Genomic DNA, 19,338 nt, shown 5'->3' on the forward strand with positions numbered 1-19,338 from the left:
AGTATGTCGTCAAAAATAGCATCAAAACATCAAAATATAGTATGTCATCAAAGTCATAGTATAGTATGTCATTCAAAATGCAACTAAAACATCATAGTATAGTATTTTGTCATAAATGTCACCAAAACATCATAGTATGGTATGTGGTCAAAAATGTGACCAAATCTTTATAGTATAGTATGTCGTCAAAAATGGCACCAAAACATCAAAGTATAGTATGTAGTCATTAATGTCACCAAAACGTCAGCATAGTATGCTGTTCAGAATGTCACCAAAACGTTATAATATAGTATGTCTTTAAACCAAAATGTCTTACTATTGTATGTTGTCCAGAATGGCACAAAAACGTTGTATGATGTTTTGTTCCTTTTTTGGACATGCTATATTATGATGTTTTTGGACGTTTTTTCTATGTGCTATATAATGATATTTTTTGACGTTTTTTCAACATGCTATACTATGATTTTTCTTGCCATGCTATTTTATGTGGTTTTTCACTGCACGTTATACTAAAGAATTTCAAAAAAACTATCAAAAATACCAAAAATATCATAATATAGAAGGTCGAAAAATGTCAAAATATGACATGTCCAAAAACCTGCTGAAAATCACAAAGTATAGCATGTTGAGACACTTCATAGTAAAGAATGTCGAAAAAACATCCAAAAACATAACAACATAGCGTGTCAAAAAAACGAACAAAAATGCCATTCTATACTATGTCGAAAAAGTATGACTTGTATAAAAATTAGCTGAAAACCGCATAAAATAGCATGTCGAGACACATCATAGTATAGAATGCCAAATAACCACCCAAAAACATCATAGTATAGCATGTCGAAAAAATGCCAGAAAACATTGTAGTATAGCATGTCAAAAAATATCAAAATATGACGTCAAAGAAACAGCTGAAAACCACATAAAATAGCATCCAAAAACACATCATAGTATGGAATGTTGAGCAAACAGCCAAAAACATCATAATATAGCACGTCGAAAAAACGACTGAAAACGTCGCACTATAGTATAGTTCAGTTTCATCCAGCAACCTGTTTCTTTTTTGTCTTGTTTTGTCTTTTTAGACACTCATCAGATTCTCAGAAGGATGAAAAGGTGGACAAAAACTGTTTGAGGCAGGCTTTATTCAAAGATAAAAATGTCAAAAGAAAGTAAATCAAAAGCAACAGTTACCTCACTCCCTTTTCCAGGAGCTACATACACCGTCTAGCACAAGGTCTAAGCAAGATAAGGCAAAAGCACACAAGCACAAAAAGCCCCAAAAAACCCACACAGCGATCTGTTGTTCCTCTTTATCTGGAAGTCTGTCGCATCATCACTCTCTCCACTCTCCGTCTCTCCTCATTGGCTGGCATGTTCAAGCACTTCAGCCTGCTGCTTAGGGTGTCATGTTTGGGAAGAAGCTTCCTTCTCCTGCTGCTAGGGAGTCATATAGATAATATGTCATCCAAAATGGCAAAAAACTTCATAGTATAGTAAGTTGTCCAAAATGGCACAAAAACGTAATACAATAGTATGCTGTCAACACGTCACAGTATAGTATGTGGTCAAAAATGTCACCAAAACGTCACAGTATAGTTTGACATCCAAACACTGATAAAGTCATTACAGTATAGTATGTCTTCCAAAAACTGAAAAGAATATGTCATAAAATTAAAAATAAAAATAAAAATGTCACATTATAAAAATGTTGTTTGAAAAATCAATAAAACAGATTAGTATATTATGTCGATCAACAAAAATCTAAACTTTTCATAGTATTGTCTGATTATGTATTTTTAAAAAAATCATAAAAATACTATCATATGTCGTCCACAAATATTAATAGCAATCATAGCGTTGTATGTCATTCATAACATCATAAAAAGTCATAGTTTAGTATGTCATTCAATAAATTATAAACTTCATATTACAGTATGTTGATCAAAAATTCTAAAAATGTCATAGCATAGTACATCATCCAATAAATCATGTACATCACAGTAAAGTATGTCGTCAAAATATAAAAATTGTCAAAGTATAGTGTGTTGTTAAAAAAAAAAAAAAAAATCTTCACAGGATGTCTTTAAAAAAAATTACAAAACTGTCACAGTATTGTACATTATTAAAAAATGCATACAAACCTCATCTTATAGTACCTCATTCAAATAACTCCTGAGTAGATGTCAGGGTCTTCACAGCTGTGGGGTGAAGTTACTTTTTCACTGTGACAAAATTCTGATGCATCCCATTCTGTCTTTGCAGGAACCTTCTGCATCATCTCCCTCTGCACCTGCGTTGCCGGCATCAACTTCGAGCTCTCCCGTTACCCGCGGTACCTGTATGGCCTGCCCGACGACATCGGCCACGGCTACGGCTGGTCCATGTTCTGCGCCTGGGGTGGCCTGGGCCTCACCCTCATCGCCGGTTTCTTCTGCACCCTGGCTCCCTCTGTCCAGCCGATACCCCGATCCACCTGCCCAAAGTCCCGACAGGAGAACGGCACTGTGTGCTAAAGCCGGCAAGACGACCATCTGAATCTACAGATCGACAAACAACAAACAAACCATGTCTTCATACATCTACTCATCTCCAGTGTCTCCTGGTTACAGATTTCTTTTTTTATTTGTGTGTGTGTTTAAAAATGGGTGTCTTGATGAATTGCTACCTTGAAAATAACAGAAAAAAACTGAAGAACTACAGAAATATTATCAAAAAAAAAAAAGTTGTGCTTGTTTTGTTGTTGTGGAGAAGACGCTGAAATGGACCATGACCAAGAAAGGTTTCAAAAAGACATGGGGAAAATGAAAGACTATATTTTGGATTGGTTATAGCAGAAGAGGGGCTCCAAACCCCTAAAGATCAATTGCTACGATTGAGTTTCTCATTAACTCGGCCTCTTGGAACCTCCTGTGGGATCATTCACAAGGGAATGGACCAGACATGAAACCATGTGACTTGCTGGGCTTGGATCATGTTTAGCGGCCATTTGTTAACCTTCCAGCTTCTTAAGTCCCTCCGATTACTTGGGACATGCTGGTGGCGAGGAGATCCAGGACCTCCACTGTTGTACATTACTGTACAGAATATTCCAGACAAGTGACAACCGGGAACTGGACCATTTTCATTCTCGTGTAGGTGCATTTCATTCCGTCCGATGATCCGATCTGCCATTTAGCATTTTATACATGCATTCCTCTTTGATTCAAAGTCTATTTTCCTTTTTACTGAACCCTTCATGTTGTGAACGAACAACGTCTGAGTGTACGTTCGGAGCAAATGTGTTTTCCATTCTAGTCATAGAGGTAAATGTGTGTGTGTGAGTGTGTGTATGTGCGGGAAAGGGGTTGTTTTGAAGTCTCTATAGAAAAAAAGTCGAAAAACATTACCATAATGACAAAGTGGAGCCCTTCCTCTGGGATGTACGAAAGCAGGGGCTTTGATGAACAGAAAGACATAATGGAGAGATGTAGTATCCTGTTTAACCTGACTGACTTCTGCCTTGCCGTCTTTTCGGGAGAGTCCCAGCAGACACGAGAGATAAAGAGTTGTTTTAAAGGGGGTAGCATGTTCAGCTCCATATTCTGCTGCCCTGAGCAACTATGGAAGGCTCAAGTAATTGCATCTGATGGGAACAAGCTCCGACCTCTCTTCCAGGGATTCTGTGAAGCTCTGCTGCTTCTCCTCCAGCTCTTATTTTTCTTTCACCATCAGCCAAGACCTGGCAGGGCTTCCTGCAGGGCCTCCTCTCTCTGAAAGGAGGGTAAACAGTACAGTATCAAAGTACGGGGTTAAAAAGGGGTCATCTCACTCAGTCAAAACACGTCTAGACTGAAGAAGAAAGGCAAAGTGTTCTGTATTTGCAAGATTCCTCAAGGCTGCCAATCATAAGTCTGAACTCAAAATACACACTCGCATGGGCTTGAATATTTCTATGCACATTAAGGATGATGGTTATGATGCAATAAATAGGCAGTTTAAATTCTCACCAGGGCCAATTATAGCAGCTAGCTGTGCAAGCATTAACACATGGTTCAGATATGGACATCCACTCATCCAGCAGTACGATACAAAAAGGTAGTGAGGCCACAGTCCACGTGATCTTTCATTGGAGCCATCCATTAAATTGGTATAGCTAGTCTAAACTGAAAACCTGAAGTGGCGTCTATTCAAGAATAATTTCAGCAAAAAGCAGCATGGGTCTCATATTAAAGCCCCTTATCCCAATTTATAAAAATCTGGGGTGCTATTATACCTTTGGGTACGGCATTGGGTTTGTAAAGATCCTGATTTAGTTTAGGGGTAAAGTTTTTTGGGATATTGGGACTGGCAAGCAAGTCAACACCAGTCTTGCAGACCAGTAAGGTGTGGGAGAACAAGATATGGTTTTAATCTACTATAAGTTTACCATAAACTGTATCAAATAATTGACGGAGCCACTGTGAGGTCACGTTTTGATTTCTGAAGCCTTGAGTTTGACATTTTGGCCTCTGGTAACTTGTTGGCGTTAGATTTGTATGAACACGTTTGGACACGAGCTGCCTGCTTGGTTAGCACACTTGCATTACGGCTTTGTTTAGTTGTGATAATGCTAATTTTCACTAAGGTATAAACCATTATGTATATCAACTTGTCAACGACTGGCGCCCAGTTGTCACTAAAAGGAACCACGCAATTAATTATGCATAAATTTAAGATTTAAATACATTAAATGATGAATTATGTAAAATTTTAACCCCATACAGTTGTCATGAACTGATATTAGCTACAGAGACCAAAACATTTTTTTTGTACCAGGCTGTAAACATGTTTGTTTCTGCTGTAAAGTTGGGCAGGTTTGGGGCGCCTGGTTGCTCAGTGGCTAGAGCGGGCGCCCCATGTGTAGAGGCTGTGTCCTCGCCACAGCGGCCGTGAGTTCGATTCCTTGGCCCTTGGCCCTTTGCTGCATGTCACCCCCTTCTCTCTCTCCCCTTTCACACTTGTGCTGTCCTATCAATTAAAGGCAAAACCGCCCATTTTAATTCATGTAATGACTCTAGAATATATTAAATTATCAGTTTCTTAAATAACTGCTGAAAAATAGTGAACATTTTCACAATATTCAAATTTTTTGAAATGCACCTCTACGGCTTTTTTGAATCACCTATAATACCACCTCATGTGAGTGTAAAAAAATTTGAAATTGACTCGTTTCCACTCGGCATATTTTATATTAACAATTTCAATATGCACAGTTTGAAGGTTAATGGAAACCTGCTTACTGATTACACCCAATAGCATACACATGAATCAACATATTCTCTGTATTGGTGATCGCTGTAGAAGTGATTGTATGCACAGACATCTCAGAGGCAGAATAAAGGTAGAAATTGTGCAATTTTCATTTAATCCAATAACATTAGAGATAAAAAATAATAAATAATTTTCTCCAAATTGAAGTGACAGCAACACAGTATTATATTTTTTGGGGTGTAAGGGAAAGTCTAGTGGCAAAGAGGGAAGAAGATTAGAGCCGAGTGTTTCAGTGACAGCTGCTATGTGGGTTAACGTATTCGTCACAGCTTCTCCAGTTAGTAACAGCACCGTCGAAGGGTTCAATGAAAACCACTCGCCCTCCTGTGCTCCGCTACACCCCAGCCAGAGAGCAGGGTAATGAGATCTGACACTCAGTGTTTTTAATAATAATGCTATTGTTATCTGGAGACATCAAACATGGTTTTCTGGTGATCAGAGCTTCATTTTCTCATTACGGGGGGATAATCGTGTTTTATTCATGTCTGTTTCACCATGGAGTCATTCCTCACATGAGACCAGAGCACACGTGACAGATCCTCAAAATGCTGATACAGGCCAGCACACACTATAATCTCATATAATGAAACAATAAAGTCATCATCATAAATTAACTGTTTGATAGCCCTTTCTGGAGATAATGTGATATCAAATCATTGTATCTGATCGCAATCTTGTAAATTAAAGATCAGCATCACAACAAATCTTAAGAAAATGAGAAAATTATGTTACAATCTTAACATAATGGACCAAAATTGAAAAAAAAGGGCAACCATCACATTCAAGTCAAAGGGCATCTTAAATATTTGAGTTCAATGAGGCCAAAGTCTTTCTTTCCAATCAGGGTATATTTTTTCAATAAGAGACAATCCTGTGGACACAAGCTGATAATGCAATTGAGCATGAAATGACTTCAACTCTACCGGACTTTAAGAGCTGTGCTGCCTAAACCACACACACACACACACACACACACACACACACACACACACACACACACACACACACACACACACAGACTCAGGTGGTAACCATATGAGGAGAAGACCAGGGCGTAAGGAGCGACAGGAGTAATGGAGTAAGTTTTACATGGGCGTGGCCGATGCCTAATGCTGCCAAATTTTAGACCCCAACTTGACCCGAGACTTTAGGCTAATACTCCAACAGAGGATTTTGGGGGAAAAAAATTAAAAGGTATTGCTTTTTTTTTTGCCTTTTACAGTCTAGATGTGAAAGTGCCATAAAGAATTAAACACTAGCTGAAATTATCAGCAAAATTATGGTTGATTCTAAATCCTCAAACTTGCAGTCGTCAAAGAAGAATTTCAGCCACGAGACAAACAGAAAGAGTCGAGTTTTAGTTGCAACAAGTCGATTACGGATGAATGCGATAAAAAAAGGTTATATGTAGCAGATGTTTGTGGATTTTGCTCATATATACTGTATGTTATGTAAAATATACAAATGAACCAACAATTTGTGAAATAATTGAAATAATTAAAACTCATCAGAGTTTTACTGAATAACATTTGATTTCATCGTAGATATTTTCATTTCAAAATGCCCTTTTTCAGAGGTCAATTTTTATTTTATTTTGGCCTCTTTCACAATTATATAGTAGCCCCTAACATCAGGTAAAAGGTGATATTTTTTATTTTGTGTACAAAAAAAAATAGTTGTTTTGTTTGCACAAGAAAATAGTTCCCAAAAGATAATTTCTTGTTCCCACAAGATCATTACGTGTTCCCACAGGATTATAATTTGTTTCCAATAAGATAATTACTTGTTCCTACATAATAATAACTTTATTATTAACAATTTATATAGCACCTTTAAAAACAGAGTAGACAAAGTGCTTTGACAGATAGAGCGAAGCAGAGCAAGAGGGGTTACATGCAGAAGAACATAATAATATGAGCCAAAAAAATAAAACCAACTAAGGCCAAACAAGCTATACCAATAAGAGTAAGTGCAGAATAATGAATAATGAATTAAAAGATAGAATAAAATACAAACTAAAATTGTAAGACAGTAAGACAGACCAAGGTAAGACAGACAAATTAAAATAGGAATTAAAATAAATAAATTAATATTGAAGTTAAAAATAAAATAGAATAGACTAATTACTTGCTCCTATAAGATAATAATTTGTTCCCACAAGATAATTACACGTTCCCACAAGATAATAACTTGTGCACAAAAGATAATAACTTTTTCAAGACAAGACAACGACTTGTTTCCAGATATTATTAACTTGTGTGCCCAAGATAATAACTTAAACTTAACAACTAAATTCCTTGTTTCCACAAGATAATAATCTTCTTCTCTAATCTAACACAAAGTAATTAACTTGTGCTTAAAAATAATTAATTGTTCAAACAATTTAATTCACTGGTTCCAAAGAGATCATAATTTGCTCCCACATGACAATAATATAAACATATCAGATTAAAATTATGATTTTGTGCGCAGAAGATTAAAAAAATCACCCCTGGGGGCTGATAAATAATGAAATAACATTTCATAAGAATCAGTTAAGGTTTTTTTTTTAGTCGCAGAATTTTTTTTTTTTAAATCACAAATTGTTTCATTTATATTTACCCAGTTTATTCATTTGACTATTTAATTTGCAATTGCTTATTTATTTCAGTTAATATTGACCACTTTGGAGCTCCATAGGCTAATGATTGGCTATAGTTTCTTTGGCTCCTGTTTGGCATTTCATATCTATTTATAACGTGACACACATAGACGCAGACGACTGACAAAGAGAGGAAGAGAGAAATGTCCTTATTAATCATATTTGAAACCTAACCCAAGACTGGAGCTGTATGTAACAATACACCTCAAACCTGCCTGGAAATGCAGAAATTTGCTGAGTCATGTCAGGTCATTTAGCAGATCTCTATTTATATTAATTTATTAATTTCTGTCAGATAAGATCACATCATAAAGGGAATTATTTCTCAGTTTCTAATTCCTTTAGTCCCACCCTGTAACCACACTATGCCCTGAGAGGTCAAAAAAATAAATACCTGCAACATTCCCTTGTTCACAGACACATTTAAAGCCTTTCCCATCACGCATGGAGTGAAATGCAAAGTCAGAACTACGAAAAGCTGAGTCAGCAGGGAAGCACACAGGCATGGACTTACAGAGTGTCAGAATATGGACATCCACAGAGACAAACAGATGAGACCATGACTCACCCAAACAGCAGGACTCAGCTCCAGCTGCGTCAGAGCTCACTGATGAAGAAACGCAGAGCTACAGAGGTTTCAGGACAGAGATACTTCAACTTCCATTGTGGACGAACGGTACAAAAATGGATCCATCAACCTTTAACATCAGTAACGTGTCTGTTGAGTAAAACATAAAATAGGAGAAAAAAAAGGAAATGTTCAACTGTGGAATGTAAAATCACAACAAAATAAATCTCATTGGTGTGTTTACTAACGCTGTTGGTTGTCATGCATGTTGGTGAGTGGAATGTGAGGAGAGAGAAAGCAGAGTTTTGAGTAAATGTACGGTGACTGACAGAGGCAAATATGTTGCAATTTCTTCCTTTTGAAACCTGCATTAACATCAGTTTTTTTGTGCTACATTCAGACACATTTCACAAGCTTTTTGACACATTGAAACTTTAACAAATTAGTTTGATTTCTCTCAAAAACTTGGAGGAAAAAACAGGCAATGACCAGCTTGGCAAGACATGTCCCACAAAATGCAAGAAATGAACACATGACAGGAAAAATACCTAAACATTAGTTTTGAAAAGTGGCTACAGGATTATTTTGAATAGGGAAAATGTACAAAAAAAATATATTTATATATTTTTTTAATTATATATATATATATATATATATATATATATATATATATATATATATATATATATATATATATATATATATATAAGATAAGAACACTTTAAAATGAAATGTAAAAATATATAATGGAGCTTTTATTTTGAAGGCAACTCTTCAATTTGTGGCAGCTAGTTAGACTGTCTTTTTTTTAGTTAATTTTCCAAAACCACTGACAGAAATCCGACTTCAGTAACATAAGTCACAAACCATTTCCAAAACAAAAACATCCAGATGTGCGCGTGACTTTTAAGTGTCCTGTGGAAACACTTTGGTGTTTCACTGTAGCGCATTGTTTTGGAGTGTTGTGTAGTGAGATTTGCAGCGTTTTCTGCTGCTCATGTCTTCAGACTGATGATGTTTTCTTTAATTGCTTGTGTTTTTTCCATTTGCATGAGGTATCTGAAGTTGCAGTGTGTTTGCATCTGTCAGCCTCCGTATAAAAAGGTCTGTGAATAAATAATGGTTAACCAAGAGAGGATAAAATTCACTTACAGTGGCTAACTGTGAATCCTTCAACATGAAGATTTTCCCTTCATCGACACGGACAGAGAGGGGCCTCAGATAGTTTCCTGCTGACACAAATAAAGATCATCATGTCTGATTTAATATATAAGAAACAGCGCCTTTAATGAATTGAAATATCATCTTTCAACTGGATGTTGTCAGCTTGCTCGTATGGAGGACTGAAACTGACAAAATCAAAATTAAATAAATAAATGTATTAATAAACTGATCAAGCAATAGCCGAAGAGTTCACTACCCCATCGCACATAGGTCAGCCCCCCTCATTTGCATAATAAGATGGAAATGCATGTCGAAATGTAGGTGGAAAAAGAAAAAAAGAGGCAAATATGTTTGAGGAAATAAATATAGGGAGTGGCAAATAGGGAAAATAATACATAACAAATGCACAGATAATTACATAAATCAATCAATTTGAAAATGAATAAATATGGAAAATGGGAAATTAAATAAATAGGGGGATTTAAACATAAAGTGAAATAATACATAAATAAATAAGCAAATAAATATGAAAATAAATAAATTGCTAAATAAAATGGAAATTAACTAAATTCATTTTTAGCATTTTCTTTTTTTTTCTTTTTTTTTTGATTTTGTCAGTTTCAGTCCTCCATATACTCAGCCAATTATAAAAAAAAAAAAAAAAGAGAGAGCAGTGATTCCTGTTGGAAGTGCGACCGTGTCACTGGTGAATACAGGCGTGCCAGTGCCAGGCTCAGTGTGAGCGCTTCATTTGCTCTTGACATTATTGCACGCTGTTGCCTCTTCAGTGAGATAACGTTAATTGACCTACACTGAAATCATTTACATGAAATCATCATACAGGAAATGTGTCTGCAGTGGAAACCATCAGAGCCTCTCGCTGGCTGCTTCTGACGGGAAACATGAGCTCAGAACTAGTTCCCACTTGGGGAATGGTTTGTCTAATGACTGGTTTAATTGAACAGCAATGCAATGGCTAGAAATAACTGTTGGCATTGCACACTTCTGAAAACTGCATTTTTGTATTTTTCATGCTGCCAATATGTTGAATTTAATGTTTCAAAAACAGAAAAAAACCACTTGGTTATGGTTAGAAAAAGAGATGTTCTTGTTCCCTTTTAGCAACCTGTCCTTGTGTTTCCAGCGGCTTTTTAGCCATGAAATTTGGTTGTTTTTTGTCAAGACATCGCCACTGTTCCTGCCACAATGGTGGCAGCTATGTCTTGGTAAAAAAAAAAAAAAAAAACACTTTTTGTGCTGTTCTAGCAGTAGGATAAGCAGTGATGTCTCAACAAAAAAGTACACTTTTTCGTTTCAGTTTTATGGCAGGAAAAGAAGTAAGGTCTCAGTAAAAAACATGCACTTTGCAGGAGAAGCAGTAATATGTTTGTTAAAATGTCTCTGTAAAGATAACCACTTTCTGTGCCACTATCCAGGCAAGAAATGCAGCGATGTCTCGGTGAGAAGTTAACACCTGTTACAAAATAAGGATGCTACAATTGTTAAAAAATAAAGAAATCTCATTATCAAACAGAACAGAACAACATAAAAATGCTGTTTAGGGCATTGTCATTGCAAGTAAAGCAACCATGTGTCAGAAAGAACTAAAACGCTTTTCAGAGCACTATTCTGCCAGGAAAAGCAGCAGTGTCAGCGCAACCACTTTCAATGCCACTATCCAGGCAAGAAATGTGGCAATGTCTCAGTTTAAAAAAAACAAACAAAAGAAACGTTACTTAAGGCCTCTTACAAAGCAGATATTGCAGATATTATAATTGTGACAAAAAGAATACATTTCCATTATTAAACAACACAAAACAAACAAACAAAAAAAGCTTTTTATGGCACCGTCGCCACAAAAAAAGCAGCAATGCCTTGAGAAAGATAATCTCTTTAAGTGCCACTTTCCAGGCAGAAAAGGCAGCAATGACTTGACATAAAACAACTTTTTGTGCTCAAAAAGCCACTGCAAACATGGGTTGCTTATAAAAACAGCTGGAAAAACTGTGAGAAGTTACTATTAAAGTTCCATGTTTGGTGGCAAAAAAGCTTCTAGAAAAACAGCAATGATTGGCTAAGAAACAACTGGTTTTGTTTGTTGGTCTTTAACAGTGGTCTGCAGATGGTGTCTTACCTCGGTTTCACACCATCTCCTCCACCTCCTGTCACTGTCCAGGCAGGAAAAGCAGCCATGTCTCTGAAAAAAACCCAAATGCATTCTGTTCCACTATCCCTGCATGAAAAGCAGCGATGTCTCGACAAAACACAGCCTCTTTCTGTGCCACTATTCCTGTAGGAAAACCTGCATTGTCTTGATAAATAACACCTGTGTTGCCACCATTCTTCATAAAACTGCCGCTTTCTGGGGCACGATAACAGTAAGAAATGCAGCAATACCTCAGTAGTTAATAGAGACCCCAGTAAAGGCAAGCAGACAAATAAAAAAAAAGAAAAGCAGCCATTTGTTGGCTTTTCGTAGCACTATCCTGGAAAAGCAGCAATGTCTGGAGAAAGATAGTAGCTTTTAGTGTCATTATCCCAGCAAGAATGCAGCTATGTCTCGGTAAAAAAAACAAACCGACAAAAAAAAAGACATTAGTTAAGACATGTTACAAACAGAGGATAATGGTGAAAAAAATGGCCTTATCAAACAAAACAAAATGCTTTTCACAGCACTGTCCCTGCAAGAAAGCAACCATGTCTTGGTAAAAAAAACAAACGTTTTTGATACCACTGTCCCCCCAGGAAAAGCAGCAATGTCTCGAGAAAGATAACCGCTTTCAGTGCCACTGACTGGCAGGAAAAGCAGTGAAGTCTCGACAAAACAAATCTGTGTTTTGTGCCACTATAGTGGTAAGAAAAAAGGCAACTTTTTGGGTACCAGTAGAAACAGTGCGAGATATCTTGCTTAAAAAAATATTAAAAAGAAAGAAAAAACACAAGTTAAGGTCTGTTACAAAATGAGGATGTTACAATCATCAAAAAATAAAATAAAATCATTATCAAACCAATTAAAACATACAAAGAAAAATCGTTTTTTTGTGGCACCGTCCCTACAAGAAAAGCAGCCATGTGTCTGTATATCCGTCACTTAAGAAATGTTATGACATAAAGCGTAGAATGCCAATATTTTCATCTGGCAACTGAAGCTTAATCCCACTGCAGAGGAGAAAAAAGGACCAAACAACACTTTATATTTTCTCTTTTATTTAATATTTAGTTTGTTTTATGCTCCAGACCTCAGCTCTTCACATTTGAACATTGTGAGAACATGTTAGACTGAATCAGTGTCTTCATTCGCAAGAACTGTTGAATTATGACAGTTGTCACGACCTTTTGAATGAGATACAATTTAGAAATGTTAAACATCGAAGCTTTTGGATGATAAAGGGGTACATGATGTACACCTGTACTCATGATGGTTTGAGTTGGTCTGAGGCTTTGCTATCCCAGCACACCACACCTAAAGAATCAACCCAGCTGATGTAATAAAAAAGAAAACAGAAAGGGCCCTGTACGATTAATGGTTTCATCCTGCTGCAAAACAGTCCAATCATACACAAATATTCCTTTAAAATGTCCTAAACTCCGCTAACACTTTGACATCTGAGCAAATTGACTTGAATTCTTTCAAAAACATGGGAAGATGGCAATGAGCAACAAAAAAAGTGCAAGAAAATCCCTGAAAATGAGTAAAAATAATAAAATAAAGAAAGTTTAAAAAAAAAAAAACAACAACAAACAAGGCAAACAAGACTTGGAAAACATGCTTTACGAATTATTATAATTCTGTAACATAATTTAATATTCAATTATGATCATTATAAATATATTTTTCTCTATTTTTTCCCTAGATTTTTTTTTTTTTTTTAAATTCTGATACTACAATTTTTAGCTATTTGTTGAACATTTCTTACCAAGTTGCTTATTGTCTTTTATCCCATTTTTTTGAGAGAAATTTTGCTCAGGGTTCCAAGGTATAAGTACTTGTGAAAGGTGTCAAAAAGGCAAGTAAAGTGATGTCGCTCCAGGTTTTAAAGGGTTAAATATCTAAAAACCGACACATTCAACAAATACCAAACTAAGAGCTTTCCTGTCAGAACAAATCGCACGAGCACCACAGCAGTGAGTGCCCTGCATGTCAGCATCACTCACAGTGGAGGCTTTAAGCTGTCATATAAATCTGGAACAGTGGGCGAGGTCTGTAAAGACAGCTGACAGTGAGCGCCACACAGCGGCACAGACTGCTCCAAACCTAATCTGAGCTCCACATCCTGCTGCTGCCTCCAGATTTAGTCCTCTGATACAGAGGTTTGGCCAACACAGCTCCTGAAGCACAACTTAAAAATCTAGTCAGCAGCAAAAACACTGTAAAACCTCCAGTCTATGGAACACATCCATGTACCAAGACACCCAGTGTAGTATGAACAGAACTGCGTGTGCATCCATTTTGGAGAGTACGCCGCCCTGTAGTGGTTACAAGTATTTTAGTAGTGCAGCTAAGTCGCCAGAAGCAAATGTTGGCATTGTGCGTTTCTGCAAACCATGAATATGTTACATTTGTACATTTCTAAAGTGACGTAGTGTGTAAGCTGACTGTAACTGGGAGGGGGAGGAGACGGTGGATGGCGTGACACCTAGGCAAGACGCCTGCCAAGCTGCAGACCAACAAATGATGAAACTGGTAGTTTTTTAGTGAGTCATCGCAGCATTTCTAGCGTGAAAAACTTTTTTTTTAACTGACATATTGTGTTTCTAGCCTGGACTGCACTTTCAAATTGTGTATTTTAAACCATGGTCTAACCATAACTAGTTGATTTTAGTGCCTAAACCTAATCAAACGTTAACAGCACAGCATAATCTCTATTAACAGATTTTACAGGGATATGCAGTAGGCTTGGGCGATATCACAGTATTATGGTATACCAGTGTGTTAAGAAATCCTGAAGGTATGTTTCTCAGTAACGTCATAAATGCAGACACTCCTCTGTCTATTAAACTAGTATGAAGTGCAGAGCACGCACCACCAGAGCTCAGTCTGCAGTCTCCCCTGGTAGAATAGGCAGCTGAGTGGAAAGACACAGCGACTCCTAATGGTGGAGGCATAAGTTACAGGACTGTAAACAGCCAGCGGCCAGCAGGCAGAGGGAATAAAGGCATGTTTTTTTTGGTGAATTTAGGATTCATTTGTACCACTGGTGATTGTTGGAACTGTGGACTTATTAACTAGATTACTAAAAAGTGTAACAAAGACAGCTCAGGTGTCTCCCAAGTCTAGTTTGCAAAATCTGTAGGCAACAGGACAAGATTTTGAAAGTGTTCAAATTTTTCACTTGTAGTCTGAGTAGTATTGACCATGTTTGAATGAAATGTCCATGAAGAGATGTGAAACACATTGGCCAAAATGCAATCTCAGGACCCACCAGCTATCATCTGACAATTTCACTTTATATTAGCTTTGATAAAAAAAATATATATATATATTAGCATTAATAACCAGATATCTGTTTATACACATTAGCTGAAATGACTGGCACACAGAAAAGGAAGTCTTGGCCTTTGATATCCTGGCAACACCAGATCAGCCCAACATATCGCCCTCAGAAACATATCCTTCTAAGATCGTTAGCCGATGGGTTCCTAGCTTGACCACAACACTGTTGAAATGTATAGCTTAATGTACAAATGTAATGTATAAAATTGCAGAAATGTACAAAGCCAGCATTTATTGTGGCGACTGGCTTGGAAAATTGCATTTTTAAATCAATTTCTTGACATAATTTCTTTGACTCTGTGTATACTAAGAGTACTCCACTGATTTAGCATTGCACTTTTATAAATCGAATTGAATTTCTTGAAGTCGGACTTACACCTTGATAATGCGGTTTCGCCTCAATTGGACCTGAACTGGCCTTGGCGTTCTGCACATGCTCCATAGTCCCCGTGCTGGGATTTGACTTGAAAAGTCAAACAGCATAAACTCATAGAAGACATGTACAGCACCAAAAAGTTATCCATGTTTTCAGCGTTAAACATGCAACCTGTTTGCTCCTTGCTAACTTGTTTGGTATGTGACACAATAGGTCAACCGAAAGAAGATCAAATAGCAACTAGCTGAAAGGGAGCAATTAAATGGCCAAACTGAGCTATAAACATAGCTCAACTTAACTGTGCATGAAAGCATTCTGACTTTCAGACTAATGGTGTTGGCTCATAACTCAAAGCATTCTTTTTCTTTAAAACCTACATTACCCATGATGCAGCTTGACTACTGACAGTTCAGTCATAGATGCAGGTGTGTTATGCTAGCCAATAAAGCTAGTAACAACTTTTGAGTTAATATGACTCTTGTTTTTCATTTTTGAGACACCACATACCACTCTATGTTTTTAACACATGCTTCATATACACCTTTGACCAAGCTTTTATTTTGAAAGTAGATAACCCTTCACTTCCAGGTCAAACTGATTAGTGACACTCTGCTTTCAGTATGAGTTTGTGTGTAAATCATTTGAGACACTCAACAGTGCAGTCCCATTTGTGCAAATATGCAATTCTGCATATTGACTTGCAGAGTTGCACTCAGAACTTTTTTTGTTAATTTACTTTCATACCTTGGCAGTTTTAGACCCCATCATGTCTGAATGAAACTAAACCTTCAATTTCTTAATCAAAATGTTGTCTCTAAATGTTTAACCTTGTTTTAAATAGTATATATATGTGATTATAAATACTTTTTCAGCTTCAGGAAATTATTTTGATTCTTGTTCTAACAGAGTGACTACACCTTTGTCTCCTCAGTACTTTGTCATCATGATAGGCGGTGTGGCTGGGGTAGCTTACTTCCACCAACTCCAACAATCAATCAGAAACCAAGAAACACACGAGCTCAGGAGATCTGGAGGAAGAAATTAAAATATTATATTATTTTATTGTAGTTAATAGCTTTGTTTCTGCTGATTCAGTGTGGTTCCAGGTGGTGACATGTGTGCGTGTGTGTGTGTTTGTTTTAACAGTCCCTAATGGCGGTCGATGCCGGCGCTCTGTAGCAGGTCTGTCGTGGTCTGTGTTGGGGGTCTGAAGGCTGTCTGAAAGCCTGGTGGTGGGGAGTGGAAGTGGCTGCTGGGGGCCGGGTAGTGCACCCAGCCAGCTCTGTGGGGGGGAGGCTGGCTCCCAAAGGAGCCATTCTGTGAGGCGGAGCTGGACGGGGCGTCCATTTCTGTGAGCGCCTGCAAGGACTTGAGCCAGTGTGGAGGATTGTCGTCTTGATTAGAGTCTACACCGTTGCCACTGGAGGTCGGGACCCCTGCAGAAGACAAGACAACAGTACATAAAATCATACTAACAAATCAATGTTTTAATGCCTTTATGCTCTACTAAGCTCTTCAAATCTGAAAGGATGTTTTGGGATTTACTATTTATATATAGCGCCAAATCACAACAGAAGTCACCTAAGGTCACTGTTGACATAGAATAGGTCTACACCACATTTTTATTAAGGACACTAAATATGCTTGTGTTATTTATCTAATTAGTGTGTCATTCTCTACACCGTCGCTTATCAAACTTCCTCTGATCCAGCGGGGCTTCACCCCAGAACGCGCGTTTGTGCACGCACGCGCGCGCGCACGCACGCGCGCACACACACACACACACACACACACACACACACACACACACACACACACACACACACACACACACACACACACACACACGCAGAGTCAAACAGAAAGTAGGGTGGAGCAGAGGAGAGATACACGTGTTACATTAAGTGTATTGCAAAGCATTGCGGCCTTTGCGAGTGATACATCACCTGAAAAAGACTGTTACTCTAAAAGCTGTTGCAGAGCAGGTGAAAATGTCTGCATTACTTCGACGCACACAAAATGAAACTAGCATCAGTGACGAGGATTCGAACGTAAGCCCTGTTGCTTGTCAAAGAGTGCTTGCTGCTGGTCCAAGTCCCAAACAGAACACTAGCAGCTCTGCTGCTGAAACTGCATCCCCTGACGAGCAGCACAGGACTCTCCACAGGATGACAGGTTTTAATCCAACCTGGCTGTCAGAGAGGAAATAATCCTCCTGGCTCTACGAGACTGACCTCGGTAAATAAATAAATAAATGATAGATGAATATAGATAATAGAAAATGAATGAGGAATTATTTAGGTTTTCTTTATTGGGTGGTAATACTAGCCGAACTGTCCCTTTAGCCTGGTATCTGGATAATGACATCTGACGACAAACCTTTCTATTTGCCTGCTATTAATAAGTGTTCTTGGTATCTTGATTCTACCCACATTCGCTCTGCTGTAATGATTACTTCTTCATTAATGTATAATTACTGAGTATGAGAAAAAGCTCTGTTTGGTCCTATTTGTTTCTGTTCTCTCAGTAGTTGGCAGATCTTTATTTATGTATGTGTTGACTGGCGTAGGTGTTTGGCTCTGGTTCTGTGGAGCATCGGTAGTATTTATGGTTTCATGGATGATCCTGCTGCCAGACGGCTTCTGTAGTCCAAGTTCATCAGCTCTGTGGTTCTCCAACTCACACAGACTTATTTTAACTTGGACCTTCAGTATAAGTGTAAAAAAAAAAATGTTGGCAAGGCGTTTTCAGTAGCTTACTTCCATCTACTTTGAGATAATCTCTGGAATTGGCCAAAAGCTTTTCAAAAGCCTGAATCATCTTTTTTAGATAAGTCAAGTGCTCCTGAGTGGGATCTGGCTCCTACCTGTGATGATGGCTGGGTCCATCCACCTGGATGTGCTGTCCCAGCAGAAGCTGTGAGAAACACCCCCTGAAAGCCCCGGTGCCCCTGTGTGGTTGATGCTAGATGAGGAGGAGGATGACGATGAGGAAGACGAGGAGTTGGGCAGTCCTCCAAAGTTGATGTTGATGTTGGGTAAGAGCGCTCTGAGGCCGTCCTGCCACTCTTTCACTTTTATACTCTCTCCGCTAATGTTGTTTTCTGCATGGAAACAGAGAGAGGAAGCTCTTGGAAAAACAGTATACCACTGCCATTACATTAATAAAGGCTTTGACCTGAAAGAACACATATTTCTGCCTGTTAAGCAATGTCCTTTATGGCTGGGTCAAAGTCTGGCTACCAGAGCCCAAACCCAAGTACTCAAGTAATGTCATTTAATACACTGGACAAGACGATGCTTCAGATGTGGCTGTTGCTACCAAGATGTTTTAACAAAGATAATACAAAGTCTAAAACATGGATGCTTCATATGGGGAATTTGGAGGCTACGTCAACACCTTGAGCTATTTGTCCTATTCTTCAGGCCATTCCTGAGCAGTGTCTGCAGTGTGGTGTGGTGCATTTACACACTAGGGAGTGTTGTTGCTGTGTAGCTGTGCACTTGTACTACAGATGTGTGTAGGTGGGTTGTACAAGTCAAGTGGCATGCTAAAAATGACAGGACCCAAGGTTTTCCCAGGAGAATATTGCACAGTAATGAGATGATTTAGAGCCACTTGGGATGGGTATTATTTGAAAAGTTTTAATAGTACTGCCAATTCAGTACCAGAGTTTCAGTACTGATTATTTTTGATTTGATTATTTTATTTCCGAATGTCTAAACAATTTTTGATTTTAATCAGGAACTATCTGATCGAAAAATAAGTAAACAAGCTCATGAATCTGAACAGATAGCAGATTTTGA

The 19,338-nt window shown here is 37.8% G+C and overlaps 2 protein-coding genes across 3 annotated transcripts in view; one reads left to right on the forward strand and one right to left on the reverse strand.

The window, feature by feature from the left end:
- tmem178bb (transmembrane protein 178Bb) overlaps nucleotides 1–8,745 on the forward strand; it is a 153,926-nt gene extending 145,181 nt beyond the window's left edge. For both annotated transcript variants that reach the window (XM_088072543.1, XM_042511304.2), the window contains one exon: nucleotides 2,263–8,745. In XM_088072543.1, the coding sequence (XP_087928669.1) occupies nucleotides 2,263–2,513 (251 nt within the window). In that variant the 3' untranslated portion in view covers nucleotides 2,514–8,745. The remainder of the gene's footprint in view (nucleotides 1–2,262) is intronic.
- A 4,107-nt stretch (nucleotides 8,746–12,852) lies between these two features.
- cnot4b (CCR4-NOT transcription complex, subunit 4b) overlaps nucleotides 12,853–19,338 on the reverse strand; it is a 36,188-nt gene continuing 29,702 nt past the window's right edge. The window contains exons 12-13 of the mRNA XM_088072682.1: nucleotides 18,399–18,635; nucleotides 12,853–16,968 (exon numbers count right to left, since the gene is read on the reverse strand). Coding sequence (XP_087928808.1) covers nucleotides 16,682–16,968; nucleotides 18,399–18,635 — 524 coding nt within the window. The 3' untranslated portion in view covers nucleotides 12,853–16,681. The remainder of the gene's footprint in view (nucleotides 16,969–18,398; nucleotides 18,636–19,338) is intronic.

The sequence above is a fragment of the Plectropomus leopardus genome, chromosome 22, assembly GCF_026936395.1.
Source record: "Plectropomus leopardus strain MGB_pleo_1.0 chromosome 22, ASM2693639v1, whole genome shotgun sequence".
Lineage (NCBI taxonomy): Eukaryota > Metazoa > Chordata > Actinopteri > Perciformes > Serranidae > Plectropomus > Plectropomus leopardus.